Source organism: Halyomorpha halys, unplaced genomic scaffold (genome assembly GCF_000696795.3).
Source record: "Halyomorpha halys isolate HHAL.00 unplaced genomic scaffold, Hhal_1.1 Scaffold2068.1, whole genome shotgun sequence".
NCBI classification, from domain to species: domain Eukaryota; kingdom Metazoa; phylum Arthropoda; class Insecta; order Hemiptera; family Pentatomidae; genus Halyomorpha; species Halyomorpha halys.
The window spans coordinates 119,057-138,002 of record NW_027111167.1 but is presented as its reverse complement, the minus strand read 5'-3'; the positions used below and the strand labels follow the sequence as shown (position 1 = coordinate 138,002).

General features: G+C 29.8%; 1 protein-coding gene across 1 annotated transcript in view; it reads right to left on the bottom strand.

The window, feature by feature from the left end:
• The window catches only part of LOC106691080 (G1/S-specific cyclin-D3), a 27,485-nt gene extending 14,772 nt beyond the window's left edge, over positions 1-12,713 (bottom strand). Inside the window, exons 1-2 of the mRNA XM_014436732.2 lie at positions 12,668-12,713; positions 4,769-5,098 (exon numbers count right to left, since the gene is read on the bottom strand). Coding sequence (XP_014292218.1) covers positions 4,769-4,963 — 195 coding nt within the window. The 5' untranslated portion in view covers positions 4,964-5,098; positions 12,668-12,713. The remainder of the gene's footprint in view (positions 1-4,768; positions 5,099-12,667) is intronic.
• Between the last annotated feature and the right edge of the window lie 6,233 nt (positions 12,714-18,946).

The window sequence follows — 18,946 nt, the reverse complement described above, 5'->3', positions numbered from 1 at the left end:
TATAAGATTTATAAATATTGTTCATTATTAATTTAATTTTTTTTATATTTAACAATTTAATTTCTTTTTCCTACATTCTAAGTAAGAATTCTTTCAAGTAATAAAAAAAAAAATTTTTTATTGCTTTTAAACGACTTTATGACATCTTCTAACCTGTGCTTAATCCTGAGTGTCTGCAGCTATGTCGTTATAAATAGTAGTAGTCGGATATCATCCCCCACGAAAAAAAAAAAAGTTAAAATCCCGGAAATTCAGAAAGTTGAGAACCTACTTCATACTGAGAAATTTATGATAAAACGTTGTTCAAAAAGATTGTTTTAAAACACACTTAAACTTGTTTAAAAACACACTTAAAATTGTTTATAAACATTATTTGCAGAGGACAATTTTCCAAAAATATTTAGGAAAAGGGAAATATTCAGGGACTCGACATCTTGTAGGTTGGGAAATTCGGTCAAAATTATAGGAAAATTTTAGACTTTATCTCCCCAACAAGTTATTCAAGCAACGCCCCTGTGTATAGTCATGTTCTTAACCGTGATTTTATTTATAATTAAAAATTTATTTCTTTGAATGACATTTTACCGCGGTTCTTTAGCTCTCCTTGAACGAGTATTTCGCTCTTTCTCACACACATTTGTGCCCACCGGTATATTTTCTTATTAAATAGGAGTCTACCTCGGGTAAAAAGTTGATTGTGGTATGATGGTGAGTTTTTTCAAATTAAACCTTTCCAATAATCAAAGGGTTCAATTTAGAAATAAAATATAGCATAACCAAATTTGAACGAATAACTAGTAATTAAGGTAGTTCCATGCTGTGAAGACAAAATTAGATTACTTTGAAAAATAAAATATTGAAAAAAAACAAAAAAAAACATTAACTTGTTTATAACTATATAGGTTAAGAAAATTAGCATTTCTCAAACCCTAATTTAAAAATTTTATTTTAATTTTCTCAGAAAGTACATTTTCAAATTTATATTATCAAAGTGTATATTAAAGTCTATAAAATTTAAATTCTGATGTTAATCGCAGGGCAAAATCTAAATTTGAGACAGAAATGGTTTTAATGATAAAAAAAATTAAAACTACAGCTCCATTCTCATAAACTCAACTGTTCATCATATTAATTAATATTAAAGTTTTCATGAAAATTCACGTAAGCCGGAAATAATTTATGATCCACTTAATAAATCAGGAGATATATTTGATGTTTTTATTTCCGTAAGCTTCTGACTCCATTGAAAATTTTTTCACAAATATTTTTAATGTAGTTTTGGGAATTATATATTTTGTATAAATGTATGTGTGCGTATGTTTATTGATCTAATCCCGTACAAAAGCAGACTATTTTCTTGAGTACTATGTATTTATAAACAACCGAAGCATGAAAATGTTTTGAGAAAGGATTATTAGTTTACTCTATTAAAAAGATGAATAATGCCGCTCCAACAGCTATAAAAAACATCTAAACTATTACTTTTCTTTAAGCAAAAATTACGGGAATAACATTCATGAAGGGTTCCCTAGAAGGGTGAGAAGGAGTCGTTGTTTACACGATTGACGAAAAAAAAAAATTTATAATTAGCCAGCAATTGTTTATAAACAACAAGCTGCCAGAGAGATTAGTAAAATCAGTTTGAGGGCGTGGACTGGGCACACTTGATTAGGGAATTTCTTTTCTGAAAGTTTTGATTACTAACAAAACTAATAAAAGTTTCTATACAACTCTTCCCAATTTTATTTTATTTTTTAAAAATAATTATTTTAAGATATATTTTGATCTCTATATATTTGTATATAAGCAACTAGATTAAAATTAAACGTTTTGACAGAATAAATGATTTGTTTAGTTAAAAACGTCATAAAAAAATTAAATATGAGGTATAGTCTCGTACAAAAGACACCCCTAACTTTATACAATGTTGTTATTAAAAGAAGAAAAAAAAATAAATAGATAAGAGTAATGCTTCTTAATAAAAGAGGAATGTAAAATTAATAACAAAAAATAATGATATCGGTACTCTTAAATAAAACAAACAATTGCCCTCTAATAGTGAAAAGAAACAAGTTAATTTGAAAGAGGGACGAGAGATGAAAATAGAAAAAATAATTAAATAAATAAAAAATAATAATGTATAAATAAAATGACTAATAACAAAAAGTAAAATTGAGGTAGTGTTGACTATGAATTAATTTTATTTACCCCCCCCCCCCATAATCAACTGTTTAAAAAATATATATAAAATAACGGTTATATCAACCATGTAGCCGATCTGGTATAAAATAAAATTAAAAAAAAAATTTCTTTTTTGTGAAAACCAGAGTAATAATTTAAATATCATTTTTTTATGTGCATGTTAGGTTTTCTCCTTTTTCATCTTTCTTCTTCTACCGCAACGCAGTGTGCCTTTCGGTAGGTCTTAACTCCCAGGTAAAGATCTTATGCCAGCTGCAATCTCTCTCAATTCTTCTCAAGTCTTCCTTGGGGTCTCCTTCTGCGACAGCCTCATGGGTAGTTGTGTCTATACGGTCTACTATACTATTAGCTGATATACATGACATACAGGATATATGTGAGAATAACCTCAGGCAACATTCTTCTAATATTTTATGGATAGTTTTTATTAAAACACTATTACGGGTTATGTATAGGATATCATGGATATTACATTCATAACTTTGATTGGCTGCGTCTAAGTACCGTGTATATTATTTTTGTTCTATATTACTACTAAAATAAAGAGGTCCCAAGATTAGGAAAAATAATTTTTTTATTTATACTTATATATATATATATATGTTTATATTTATTACCAAAAAACTCTGGAAATTATGATATAAATACTTTGCTATATATTTAAAAAGGAAAAAACAACTAATAAAAATCAATGTAGACAAATAGATTAAGAGTACATTAGACTTATTAATTAGCATTATAAATAATAATTATTCATATAGTAGTATGATTATATTGAGATTAATATTATCATCATTATCATGAGCAGATTATCACAGCATTATCTGCAGGATCATCATATTGAAATGTAACTGAAAATGCCGTATGATGTATCTGACATTTATAAATTTAGATATGTAACTACACGAGGAAGCAGTATAGAGACTTGATAAAAACTCACTGATTCCAAAGAGACACAAAGAAAATTTTCTGGGGTAAGACATAATCGTCAGAACAGCCTTAGATTTTTATCTGTCCTGTCGAAGGGTATAGAAAAAAAAAATGCGTGATTCAGTCAACTTTCACACAGATTCAAAATTTTGATATGGGTGGTACTTGAATTCATTTTTCAGTTAAAATGCAATTTTTTTTTAATCACCTAAACTATGTAAGATTTATTTATTTTTTTCCAACCTCTTGACTAATAGTATATTTTACATTTTCTTCGTATATAAAACACTGCTATTAAAGCTTAATGAGAACGTTTCATGATAATAGCATATTACGTTTCAAACAGCTCATTAATAAGATATAAAGTAATATAATTAGACATTAAGTGTCTTAGAAAATATTTTAAAATTTATTAATACTAATATTATTATGTATTATATTATATATGGTATATTTATTTATATTTTATTAATTATTATGAGAGATCTAGAGCAATGATGGTTAGTATAAATTTATTAAACTCAGGGGCAACCGACTTGACCGACCAACACTCGGTGAGGAGCAGGTGCGAGAGGTTGTAAACACAGGCACAGGGGAGAACTCTACTATACTATAGTATAGTATCCCTCAACTCCCCACCATTCACCCCTCGCCCCAATCCCTCGAGTTAAACTATGACCTGCCAGTTAGGAAATCTTACTTGACAGATTCCTCTGAAATAGGCAAAATTGAAAACGATTGAATATATATATATATATTTATTAAATTTCTTAAGTATTAAGAAAAATACTAAAATAGACCGGAGGTGTTTGCAACTAGCCCATTTTTTTATTAAATAGGGGTTGCAATTAAAAAAAATTATAACTTTATTATAATTTGTAAAAAAATAAAATAAAATAAAAAATAAATATGAAAATAGGTCTAAAATGACCAATTTTTAAGTTGAATTATTCAGAATCATCATAACAAAAACTTAACAAGGCCCAATAAATAATAATAAAGCCAAATTTTTTAAACAACAGGATTTGGAAACACTGTACATTGCAGAGTAATAATTATAATCAACGACATTTAAAATTAAATAGACATATAAAAATCAAATAAATAATTTATGAAATAAATAGCTTATAAGCTAAATAAACTTATAAATAATTAAAATATTTCACTTATAAAAATAATTCACTTATAATAATATACACGTGATGTATATTATCAACTCATTAAGGTGTTAAGGATTTAATTGATAAATTATATTTCTAGAAAGAAGAAATTGAAAAGATAAAAACGATTATTACAGCTGTCTGCGTATTGGATCAAACAATTCATTTTAACACTTTACCTGTTGGTGGTGAGGGTATATTTCATTTAATTTGTTTTCTAGAGTAAGTATTATTTAATTTTAAACTTTTAAATCATTTTGATAAAAGCCGGCACTGATAGTCGGTTAGGGGTTGAAGAGGGAAGGGGGAGAAGATCAACAGTTAGCACCGCTGACAACTCCTGTCACATGTTCTCGATATTGCCAAACATCGCCATTAGTTGGATTTGAATTTTATAAATATTTCTACATTCATACATTTTGAAAAGGTACTTTTGACAGGAATAATATTATAAATTGTATACTTGTCAAATTTACCTCTAACATCCAAGTAGTGATGATCTTCCGCATGTAGGGTTCTACAAGGTGCTGGACAGTGCCGAAGCATCGCCTAGGCGTGTAATTGGGCTCGAGGAAGAGAAGGTTGGCGAGAACCCTCGGGTCGCCGAAGATCGCCTTGTCGTAGATTGCCGTAGGTATAGAGTTGACCATCTCGCAGCAGAAGAGCTCCATCCGTGAGTGCCGGCTGCCGGGTGCCACCTGCCATCCCCACTCCGACCATCTGCCTGTCCCCTCCTTTCAGATATTTTTTTCCTTACCTATCTGTAGGTAAAAGGAAGTGCCGTAACCCTTAGAATTGAAGGTGCCCTGGAAAAAAAAATTGGTTTTATCCGAATTTATAATAACTAAATTTAGTTTTATTCAATAATTAGTTTATTTAGTTATTTATTTGTTTAGTATATTGATTATTTATTTATTAGCCGAGGCCTATCCGTATATATGATCAATAAGTACATTAATACCCAGATCCAATACTGAATGATAATATTCTGGGAAAAAAAGGAATAAAATCAAAATCAAAAATAAATTTGGTGTACACCAGATTGATCAGAAAGAATTACTTCCCTTGTCAGAAAGAATCTCCTCGACTATCTCTTTTCTCAAAACGATAACCATTGACAAAGCTGAAAATAACCATTCACCCTAGACCCACCGATGTCCCAAAACAATTCTAGATCTCTCCTAATACTCTAGAAATAATACTGTATCAGCTAAAATATAAAGCCAACTTTTCTCGTTTTCTTCAAAGCACGCTGAAATCCTTTATAATATACACAGACGGATCTAAATCAGACCAATCCTCTACGTCATTATTAAAAAAAAAAATAGTGGTCTAAGACAGTGAGGACACACCATGCACTCTCCTTATAAGTTCAGTCATATGGTAGTTTGAAACGAAAAGCTATGGTATAATTATTTTAGTGCATACTTGATGTTGTTGGGGGTGCTAAATACGTACCTGGAGTTGTCTATTGACATATTTTCAGGCAAAAAAAAAATCCACTAAAAATCAGAGTTTTGTTTCTGTTCATGGCTTATCATTTGCAAAGTAAGCTTTTAAGTTAAAGTAATCTAATATTAAATAAAGAAGAAAAAACTACCAGCGATGCGTGTTGTTATAAATTTTTTTCACATAATTATTTTAAATAAAGGTAAAATAAAAAATAGCAAAAAACGTATTTTTAAAATTTTTTTTATGGCATTTCATATTATATGACACATTTTAATTTTCTATGGCATTAATAATCGTTTAGAATCATTATCGTATATCATATAATATCCGTGTTTAAACAGCAAATATGACCGTAGTCTAAGGCGTAGAAAAGGAAAGCAACACACACTCTGAAAAAGTGAACGAATCTCCTCTTTTTAACTATATATATATATATATATTTGTTGCTATGCTCTTTATAAATATTTCTTGAATTAATGTCCATTGAATGAACTGTGGTGAACAAAACTGTATTTTTAAAATTTTTTTCTGAAATTGTTTTAATTTTTGTAAATATTCTATTATATAGATTATATTTTTTTCAGACTTCTACACCACTAATTTCATTTAACCGTATGGTTTCAGTCTACATTGTCTATTATTAAACGTTAATCTAAAAATTTATCAGTTATCCGTGAACTTTAACTGGCTCTGGGCTTTCTTATCTAAATATTTTAAATTTCTGAGTAAAAAACCATGCTTCAAAGAGGTCTAGTAATTCGGGAAAAAACTCATGAATTTAAAAAAAAAAACTTGCCAAGTTCATGTAGCTCTGTCCCAATAAGTAACTGACAACATTAATTGTTAATAATTTTTTTATAGGATGAAACGCATATAAGAGGATTTTAGATTAACCTTGATATTTTATCGAAATTATAGATTATCAGATTTTCTACCAAAAGAAGTGACGAGCTGGAAAGAAAATTAAACGTACAAGAAGAGTAAGCCAATAGCTAGTTCAGTTAAAGTTGTTTATGACGTTGCAGAACGTGGATTTGTACACATGGGGTAAAATAAACATACAAAAATTAAAGAACAAAAACAGTATTTAATATTGGTGTTTAAGAAATTCAGAGAAGATGAAGTGATATTTGACATATTATTAATGACATATTCATTAATATCATATGTGCATTACAATTGCTGCAAATAAAATTTCCTTTGCAATAAGACTTTATTATTCCGAATTATTTTGAATAATTGAAAGGCCTGAACCGCTGTTTGAGACCTTAGTGTATTTTTTTGTGTCAGTAATACCAACTAAATACATTTCAAATATAGTTTTTACTATTTAGTTTACAAAATTTAAGATATTTACATGTCAATTATCAAATGAAAAAAACATACAAGTGAGACATAAATCAACCATCTGTTGTAAACCTACCAGTATTTTAATTATCCAAATATTTTCTCAAGTCAATTTAAAAAAACTACTCATGTCAAAGACATTAAAACAGCATATTTGTAAGGTATTTTAGTTTGTATTACTAGAACGCAAAAAATTGTGAAAATCTTAGACATAGGAGTGTGAACCCTTGGATGATTTCATATGGAATTACCATTTTCTTAAAAAAAAAAAGTTTATTTAAATACATTAAGTCTTTTTCACAAAGTAAAATTACAAGATGCTCGAAAGAAAAATATTTGTTTTTTCATAATGAGATGGTTGGGGGTGCGGTCAGTGAAACACAAATAACTAAAAACTGATTTATTTATGCCCAACGTTTCGGCAAGATCATGGCAAAGAACAAAAAAAAAAAAAAACAAGATAACAACCCATGAATAAAATGATATGCAGAATGATTAGAAAATAACTAATATTATAGGTACATAAATAGTGTTTAAAGATATGAATAATTAAGTATTAAAACAAGATAAAGGCTTTATTTGAAGAGTAATATTAAAGTAAAGTAAGAAAAAATTGTTCATCCTTTCCATCAAAAAATAATTTTATATGCATTGCTTCAATAGTACTTTATATTATAAATTAGTCATTGAACTAAAATGTTAAAAAAAAATTAATATGGTGGATATATGAAAATTTCTTAATATCAAAAGGTGGTGCCTCAGGCATCACTGCATTCAATACAATAGAACTTCGCTTAACTGACTTAGTCTAGACGGAGTCTTGGCAGGTCATACAAGAGAGCAGGTTATTCTCATGCGGAGCGAATAAAAGAATAAAAAATCCAATATTAATTTAACACTTATATTTTCTAAAGAAAAAAAAAATACAATACAAAACTTAAAAAATAGTTCATACCTTTACGATATATACGATGAAGCTAAATTTACTTGGTTTAATTAAAAATGAAAATGTGTATTAATACATGATTTAATAAAATGCATAAATACATTTTTGCGTTCTTAATCACAATTACTGTTATTTCGTTTTGTTTTACTGAATTAGAGTTTGCTCAGAACTTAAATTATTAATTTATTTTCTTTTTAAAGCCGGTGTTGTAAGTATGTAAATAAATTATAAGTACTGAAATAAATCCAAATACAAACCAGTAAATAAAAACATTCAATTTCGATACCGATAAAATTTAAGGAAAATCAATACAAAATATTCTTCGATAATTAAATCTCAATTTATATCCATTTATCTAATTCCTCGCAAAAATCTATATTTTTAAAAATTTCTATTTAATATTTATATTAAATATATAGGTGTGTAAGTCAGGGTCACTTGTCGGATTCGAAACTCAAATGGTCACTCCATTCACGGATAAGGACTTTTTAACACTTCGTTCATACGTTCATTACGTTCACTTATTCATTGATGGAATCAGTTTCCTCATATCACATTGATTCTAGTAGTAGTACGCTCTATTAATCGACATTATTATTTTTATTTATACTTTTTTCATGTACTTATTTATTTATTTTTATAAGAAAATTTGTATTGAACTACCTACATAATGACAGAGGAGTAGGTAGATATTTCAGTAATTAGAAAACAAAACAGCTGTCTATTCATGAATTTTATTATTTGCATTAAAAACCTAGGAATATGGTAGTAAAGTACAATAGGAGCGAGAAAGTATTTTAATAGCAATTACTATCAATGATTGATGAACATCACATCATTTGAAGTGAAACTTCTGTCACTTCTTTACCGACGTTTTAAAACTCAATAAAAAAATTTATATGGGTGTAAATTGAGTTCGTGACGCCAAATGAAACTGAAGTGATGGGGGGGGGGGGGTTTCAACGCTGGTCAATTGTATTGGTCAATTGTGGACATTTTTTATATTGTAACAGGAAAGTAGGAGATTACAGGAAATTAACAATTCCGACATTGCCAATCCGACTGAGTAAGCTTCTTTTACCTCATAATCTCCCTTACAGCAAGAATAGACTTAGTTAATGGCTGTTCTTTTCTAATTATTATTAAAAAAAATTTTAATACATTATTTCATTTACCGAACTTTCACTTCTCTCGGCCTGTCCCAATACTACCATAGGTTTTTTTTTATCTTTGGTACCAATAAATTGAAGAGGAACAAGTTGGTAAGTGGGACTATATACTTGCATTATATTTCAGAAAATAATATTAATTAGTCAAATTTTGATAGGTAACAATAATATGGATCAGAGATAGGTGAACCATTTCCTGCATATGGCTCAGAAAAAGAAATCGAGACAAATGTTGAAGTAGAAGGTGGCTCCGTCTTTCAGTCTTCGTGAAATTGAGAGGTATGACAAACTTGCAAAGGTAAACGCAGGTAAAAATAAGAGTCAATGACCCTCTCAGAGGAGCGGGGGGTTCCCCCTCGTAGACTCAGCGAGCATGAAAATTGACCTGATCATTTTGGACAACATATTTCCAAAGATAAGGTCATTTCGTTTACTCCTGACTGACACAACTCTAATTTTTACCCATATAGTCAGTTATCGAGTAACGATGAGGTTCCACTCATCCACCTTCGTAGTAAGTTGAAAAAATTACCATCAGTATTTATTTAAATATGTTTGCTAAATGTACATACACCAGGAACGAACATTCTAGACTTGAAAGACAAGAACTCAACAGACGATTCAGCCAACTATACCGACTGCTCAGCAGGACCTCTCAAACCTTAGAAAACAAACTTCTAATATTATAAAACAAATAAACCATCGATCATATTCAATCCTAAATCCTTAGAACTATAGTCAATGCACCCTATTACGTTTCCGACAGAACACTTCACCATGACCTTCATATACCTCGAAGGTTGAAATGACAGTGGCCAAGAGATTTATTGTAAAATAAAAATGGACAATTGGAGTTCTGGCAGTGGTCAGATGCTCCACTCAAGTTGAGTTTTTGCGGTTTTAGCGCACTTGCTCAGCCTCCACTGGCTCATTAGAGAGGATGCGCGGTGAGAGGGATGCGCTGGGATCTCAGAGATCTGCTCTACCTCTCATACGTAGGGGATAGAGTAGGCTCACGGATCCTCCGGTAGATAGTGTAAATATAGTATATAAGAGTGTAAATGGGACTGTTAATTATTTTATTAATTTATTTTTTCATATACATTGTTTGATTATGTTTATTTTCTTTATCCTTCTCTTTGTATGTATTTAGAGAGAGATTTTATGTAATTATTTTTTTTAAATTTATTTATTTACTTTTATTCTTATATTATTTTATTTTAGTATGAATGTGATGAGTTATCACTATCACCTATTGCCCAACAACGTTGCGGCAGATTGTAATATTTATCAATAAATAAAAATTTGAATTAAAAAAAAAACATGTACATATATGGAAACGATTAATTGTTATATCACATCTACTTTTAAAAGGCCGAGCCACGCCATAAAGAAGAACCAGACGAAAAATCTTCCGTCCCTTAACGGCACCCTGCTTCAGGTAGTCTGAAAGATGCTTCCGACAAACAACGGGAGACAATTCGTCTCCTCCCACCGTCTAGGCTGTCCGCCCAGGGATGACCCCTGGAAACTAAAGCAACTTCCCGAATTTGAGTTATCTACTGTGCCTGCTAGTATGTGGTAAATAATGACTCATCATTTAAATTTTAAATTATTAAATATTTTTAATTCTAAATTGTACCAAAAATGAGTCCAAACGCGACTAGAATATATTCTTCATATACGTGGATTAAAACATATAACTAATTTAAATAAACATTAAAATTTTTGGGACATTAAAACATTAAATAGTTGACCGTAGATTAATGCTTGAAGAAGTTTGTCGGGGGGTGCGGTCAGCAAGAAACGTCGGCATAAAATAAATAAATATGGTTTTGTTTATTTATGTTGTTCTTTGGTGACCGCACCCCCCGACAAACTTCTTCAAGCATTAAAATTTTTATTTTTGAATTATTTAATATGATAACAAGAAAGAGATTTATCACTAATATTAAGGATATTGACGCTAATTACATAATTTTAATATCGAAATACAATACGCTACTGAAAATGTATGTAAATAAAACAGTATATTTCAGAATAATACTTAAATAACTCATATTTATGCACATAATTTTTAAATGCATAACAATTAGTATAGTTTCAGGATTTTCAACGAATTTAAGTAACTTCAAATATATATTTTTTTACCTTCCTTGCAATTTCTGGCATAGAGGGTACGAACACTTTGTGTTTTATTAAAATTAATATTAACAAATTTGGGTTTATTATGAAAACGAAACATATTACTACATTATAATGACTACATATTTTGATTTTACATCAACAAGAGCTTATTATTTGATATAAAATATTTTTAGTCAACTCTAGATAAGACGTGAGAATAATTTTAGGGAGAGCTACTCAAATTCTAGAAAAATTATGCAAAAAAAATTTCAGACCGTTTTGCCTGGTAGCTCGTTACTACACAACATTTGCAACAAGTTGAGTATTGGAACGTTTCAATACCTGATAAAGAACCAGATGCATTGATATAAACTACTGACAGTTTAGATTTTTTTAGATTTAACATAATTTTTTTTTTAATTAGTGCGCTTGATTCTCGATACTATGCAAAGTAACTGTTGTAAATTTGGTGTACTTTCAGAAAGGAAATTATAACGTATTTGTTAAACGCTTATTTTGGCAGATTATTGGCAAAAAAAAAAATTGTTTGGTTCAGGATGGTGGCTTGGGCGACATGATGTTAGTCAAGATGTCAGGAATTATTTAGAAAACCTTCCTAGACATAAAATTAAAAAAAATAATCCATTTTGAAAGTATACTAAATTTAAAACAGTTTTAATGCCAGTTTTTTACTTTGAATAGTACCGACGATATAGATTACCCTGATTACAGCAAAATTATGTTCAGATAGAAAAATCTGAATTTTTAGAAGTCGATATCTCTGTAGCAGTCTGTTGCGAATTCTCTGTAGCAACGGGCTACCAGACAAAAACTACTGTGAGTTCAGATTTTTCTAAATTGAAAATTTGATCTTCCTGGGCTGAATTACTAGAAAACTTAAATTTACAACAGTTATTTATTTATGTTTTTGATTTTTAATTTTTAATTATTTTTTTTCGTTATTTGTAACTATTAAGACGTACATGGGAAACCCTGTGTATATATCATATTTATTTTTTTATTTATATTGTTTGAAAAATACGTTTGTATTAGAAGAAAATAGGATAAATGGATACTGACAGAAATCATAGAGTTTTATAAGTATTGTGCAGAAAACTGTTTAAAAAAAGTTGGAAAGTGATATATGGCGTAAGAGATTTCCATCAAAGATTAAAGTTACGTACAAGGTATAAGTCAAAACCAGAAAATTCAACAAATTATGGCTACACTGCCAGAAAATTTAAAACAATTTTTGCACCAATTTAAAATCGATTCAGTTTTAATTTAGTTTAGTATACAATCAATCAAAATATTTTGTTTTAAAATTTACATACCTTAATAGTTTCCACTTGGAAAAACTACGTGTACTCACTGATAAATAGAAGGAAAATACGGGAATACATTGGATTTATTTTGACAAGTTACTGAATCCTTCAGTGTAAACATTCGAGGCTAATCTCTCAGATTGTGTCGCTACTTATTCAAGTTTATTTGTAAACAAATTACATTTAAATGTTAAAACTTCCAAAATTATAATTTTTTCGTTTAATTTCGCTGTTTAGACCAACAATTTAATTCAAACAATTCAATAGTTTTAAAATAGTGTCTGATTAGAAAAAAAAAATTTTCCAAAATAAAAAAAAAATAATGTGATGTTTGTTTTATTTTTCATTATTCTAGAAAAAAAAATTTTTTGAGTATTGCAAATTAAATATATATAAATGCAGGCTGTTGCAGTATACAGTATCATCTCTGCTAACCTCTACAATTTTTGAAATTCTAATTTGATTTTTGCTTGGTCATTACAATGGCATGTAGTCTATGTTTTAAGGTATTATTGATTTTACAAAATTCTTCAGTGCACCTAACTCAGAAATCGAAGACGATTTTTTATAACAAATCAGATTTTGAAAGCTCATGTAGAGCTCTTTTTTTATTCCCACGCATAAGCTTAGAAGGCGTATAACAAAGTCCATTAATAATTTTTTATTGCATATAACGATTTGTTTGCAAACAGTTGGGGGGGGGGGATCGAAAGATTATAAAGAACAAAAAATTTAGAATTCAATTTTCCAAAAGAATCCGCAATCACAATTAGAAATCATTTCATTGTCCATTTTAGTCTCCTCTGTCAGTAGAAGAAACCCAAATTATAATATTAGATTCTCAAACTATTTCGTGGTATACTTTTTTTTTTTCCCCCACACCGTTTAAGCTCAAATTGTAAAAAAATGTTTTGTTTCCAGCCGTATTAGGCGTTGAAGATATGTTGAATCAAAAAAGTACTCCTTATAAATTCGTTTTAAGATCGACAATAGTCTCAAGAGAAACACCATATACAACTTGCACGAGGCAGAGAAAATCAAATTAAAATTCTTAAAATTTAAAAGTTAAGGGAATGAACATGTATACTGTGTATATGTACATATAGGTAGGGGACATTGTAGTACTTACGATCAAGATTTACCTTCATATTTTTTTAAAAAACACTTTTTTTATTATAGTAATGAAAAGAATCTCTCCAATAGAACCATGTTGTTTTGTAGATTTTTTTTATATTTTTTGAGAATGTTAATATTAAACAGTTAAAGAAAAAAATATATATTATTGATAAGATGATTTTATTAAAAAAAAAAAAAAAAAGCCTTAAAGTTTATTTGTGATAAATGCTGATTTCTATTACCGTTTAGAAGTTTATACTTCTACAACTCAAAGAATTCATTGTAAGTTAAAATGATTTAAAAAAACAAACACTTGAATTGTACAAGTACTACACCTTTATTAAATCTTTTACTTTGTCGAAGGGTTGAAATAGGATTGTAAAGTTGTCAGGTTGTATAGTGACGCCACGACTATAAATATAACAAGCGCCTTGAATCCTAAGAGTAGGCTGTGTTGTAGCAGGTAAAACCAAAGTCAACCTTCACAGAATCCTTCAAACTATGTCAACATCAACCCCTAGGTCTAAGGGGTAGGCACCGGTAGTACGGTTTGGGGTGTAGGTACTTGTAGGTACCTGAGCGGTCGGTTCGGAACTTAGTGGGTTCGATTCCTATTTGGTGCAGTGAATATTTATTTCTCGGCTGTCCCAAGAAATACACTTGACACCCCCACCTTGGTTAGTATACCCCACGACTCTGGTAGCCGCCAGGGTGGCAAAAAGGACCACTAGGCCCATTTTCCGGACTAGTTGCCCCTACCAGAGACCCATATCTGCTGTATACCCTAGGTGTCGGACTCGTCGTTCAAGGGCTTGTTATACAGGATAAAGTACTGTTCATTTCCATTAGATCCTCCATAATCATATTATTTTCTAAAGCGGGCAAATAAAATTACAGTTAAGCATATTTATTACTAAATATATATAATAAATTTTTTTGAAAAAGTTTTCATGTTTACTAGCTTTCATATGATGGTACTTTATATATGTAAATTTTAAAGTTACCTTTTTGTGATGCTAACAAGTATTTTAGCATTTTTTGACATTCCTTATTTTTTCCAGATATAAATCCGATTTTTATACTGAAATGGAAGTATTTTTTATCGACTTTTGTTAAGAAGCTACAGAATTATTATTATTTATTTATATTTAGCTAATTATTGCGTAAGAAACACTCTGGCAGAATAGTATTTCCAACCGATGAGTCCTAAAGACTTCGGACTTATTCGATCAAGACTAATTGAAAACTTCTAGGAACACTTAACCTGCATATATGCAATAAAGGGCTAAAATCTTTAAATATAAGCAATCCTATTCCCTAAGCTCAAAAACATTTTATTTTGTTATAACTTTTTTTATTTTTTTATTTTCAGGAACTCCAAGTCTTGGATATAGGATCGTGACGTATCAGGTAAAACCTAAATCACAGGATCATCCTTGCCAATATTCTCCAAACTACGTCTTGGTCGACGTCAAAGCCTCTAGCCTGTCACTCTTACCTTTGTAAGTATACTGTGTCGGATCGGTTTCAAGTCTGACGGCTTTATTGGCTGAGAAACAGTAGTATTTCCAACCAATGAATCCTAAAGACTTTCGCCGCTAAAATCATAAAGTTGTCAGGTTGGATAGTGATCTTATTCACTAAAAAGTCGAACCTTCTGAGTCCTGTATGTAGGTTGTGACGTAGCAGGTAAAACGTAAAACCTAAATCTACAAGGTCAAACTTGCCACAATTCTCCGAACTACGTCTTGGTGGATCTCTAAGCCTCTGACCAGTCGGTCTTGGGCTTGTTACTCGTACCTTTGTAGTAGTGTCATTTTCAAGTTTGGCAGCTTTAAACGTTTATATCAATAATTGTCTGGCTGAAGTTGCAGATAGATAGGCAATGTTTGATCCTTTGAATTGAACGGAGTCACACCTTGTTGTGAATCACATCTTTTGAACGTTTTCTTCGATTGATCCTTCATATAATTTTTTTTTTAATTTTATTAGAATAGGTATTAAGGAAGTTTATTTGTGATAAATGCTTTTTGTGCTAAATAAAATTTTATCCATTTTAGTCTCAAAACATTTTTATTTCATTTAAAAGTCCAACGTTTCGGCCAATTCGGCCATCCTAAAGGACAATCTTAATACAATTTTTCACATTAAATTAAAATTAAAATTATTTATCATAGTCAACAGTAAAATTTATTACAACAATATTTGACCTGGGCAGAATAGCCTGCATGAAGTAGTTTTTTTAAATGTTTTGGTTCTAAATTAGTATTGACATTGTCCGTGAGGATAGCCGAATTGGCCGAAACGTCAGACTTATAAATGGAGTAAACATTTTTTGAGTCTAAAATGGATAAAATGTTATCCATAAAGTACAACATACAGAAATAGAAATGGTAAGTTCTCAAGGTAATAACAATTTATGGCTCAATGCACTGAGATTTGGATAGATAGATAGGTATAAGGAAAAAAGTACTATTTATATATTTAAAGATAATTTATGAATATAATAAATAACCTGTTGAAAGAAGATAGTTGATCGTATGAAGTAAATTTTAGGAAGATAGTTCGGGGGGTAGTCAATATGTATCAAAAAAGCCAAAAAAAAATTTATTGCTACCCAATTTTTCGCCCCACTTTGTAGGATTTTTTTTCATTTAGCCTCGACGAAGCCTTGCAAAGTGGGACGAAACGTTGGTTAGCAGTAAATAGTTTTACCATTTTGATACCTTTACTGACTGACATCCGGACTATCTTTCTACAATATAATAGATAACATTAAAATGTTAATAATCACTTGAAAAACGATTGTAAAAACATTTAAAAAAAAAAAATTGAGTAACAGCACTAATGAAGAAGAATAAAAATAAGAATTAAAAAATAGGACTCATATTCGTTTTAAATATTTCAAAAGATTGTTTCAATCAAGATGACATATTTTTACAAATAGTAAGGAAATGATATTAAGAATAATAACTAGGAAACTTGGCTTAATCTCATTACAATTTATACTTGTGAATGGTAATAAATCAGTGAAGTAGATGTGTATATAGTGGAGAATTGAATTATTTAAGTGTAAACAGTTTTTAATTGAGTGCAATGTAAAATTTGTTGATTTGTAACTAAATGTTAATAGTAAAACTGTTGACTGATTATTCTAGTTTTAGTACTTAATGATGGGCGGAAGAGCCCGAAACGTCGTCAGGATCACATACCAAATAAAGTAGTTATAAAAAGGGTATAAATTCCTGAAATAAAAAAATAATAAATGCTTGAAGAAGTTTGTCGGGGGGTGCGGTCAGCAAAGAACAACATAAATAAACAAAACCATATTTATTTATTTGATGCCTAATGGCATATGGTTTTGTTTATTTATGTTGTTCTTTGCTGACCGCACCCCCCACAAACTTCTTCAAGCATTAATCTACGGTCAACAATCTACACCTCATTAAAAATAATAAAGTTAAAGCTACAATCTTATTACGGTACCTGTAAAAATATTTATTTTTAATAATACAATATTTAATAATACGCAAAAATGTAAATACAGAAACGGTATTAGAAATAAACAATCATCACAAATAAACTTCCTTAAATACCATTTTCAAAGAATAAAGAATCGATCGAAGAAAATATTTATAAGAAATGACTCACAAGATCTGAATATTGGGAATCAGTTCAGTTCAAAGAATCAAACATCCCCTATCCATATACAAGTTTAGCCTTAACACGATCGATGATATGGACGTTTAAAGCTGCCAGACTTGAAAATGACACTAAACTACAACAAAGGTACGAGTAACAAGCCCAGGACCGACGGGTCAGAGGCTTAGAGGTCGGCCGAGACGTAGTTCAGAGAATTGTGGCAAGGTTGACCTTGTAGGTTTTGGTTTTACCTGCTATATCACGACCTACATCCAGGACTCTGGGGGCTGGTTTCCTTTATAGTGATAAGATCACTACCCAACCTAACAACTTTGTGATTTTAGCGGCGAAATCTTTAGGTCTCATCGATTGGAAATACTACTCTGCCAGAGTGTTTCTCGGGCAATAAAGCCGTCAGACTTGAAACAGTATGGTTACAAAGGTAAGAGTGACAGGCTAGAGGCTTAGAAGTCGTCCAGGACGTAGTTTGGAGAATTATGGCAAGAATGACCCTGTAGATTTAGGTTTTACCTGATACGTCACGACCTATATCCAAGACTTGGAGTTCCTGAAAAGAAAAAAAAATAAAGTTATAACAAAATAAAATGTTTTTGAACTTAGGGTGTAGGATTACAACTGATAACTTATATTTAAAGATTTTAGTCCTTTATTACATATATGCAGGTTAAGTGTACCTAGAAGTTTTCAATTATTTTGTAAAAACAAGGAATAATTAAAAAAATAAAATAAAATGTTTTGACAGCTAATTAAAATAAATGGGAGAATTATGTAGGTTTCAAATCCTTTACAATTGAAACTTTGGAGGGTTAAATGAGCTATTAAAGTTGTCAGAATGGATTACCTAGATCGCCCTGAGAGTCTTAGAGGTAGAATCTAAATCTATTAGGGCAAGTATAAAAAAATGACAAAATTCTATAAAATACGTCAAGGTCAACCCCTTGGTCTCTGACCCGTCATATAGTAGGCTAAAACGCTGAAAACATGATTGAAATTCAAAATTTTATTTTAATCCATTCAAAAAGTATACTTTGATTGATGGACGATGGTCCAGTTGAATTTAATCACTAAACAATTAGTATTACAAGCCTGTTTTATTTTTACCATATAAAATCCTTATCCAATGTATCTTAACTTAGTTGAACATTGAAATAAAGTTATGAATAATGAGTAATTTGGATTTAATTTATTAGAGGAACACAGTGCTTGTGTAATGTAAAATACCCAAAATATGAAATTTATTTATTATTCATATCTGTATAAACATATATTGCAGTGAAAATACGCAAAAGCCATAATTTTAAACTTGTAATTAAATTTGATAATTAATTGATAAAGAATAATCCTTTAAAAATTATAAGAATACTACTTATTTCTTTAACTTCATAATAAGTAAATTATTATGTGTAAATCCTATTTTCTTTATTTCTCTTATCAAATTATTTTATTTATTAACGAACTTTTGGTACATTCTTAACTCTAGACGAATTCATAGTCAATAATATACAGGAC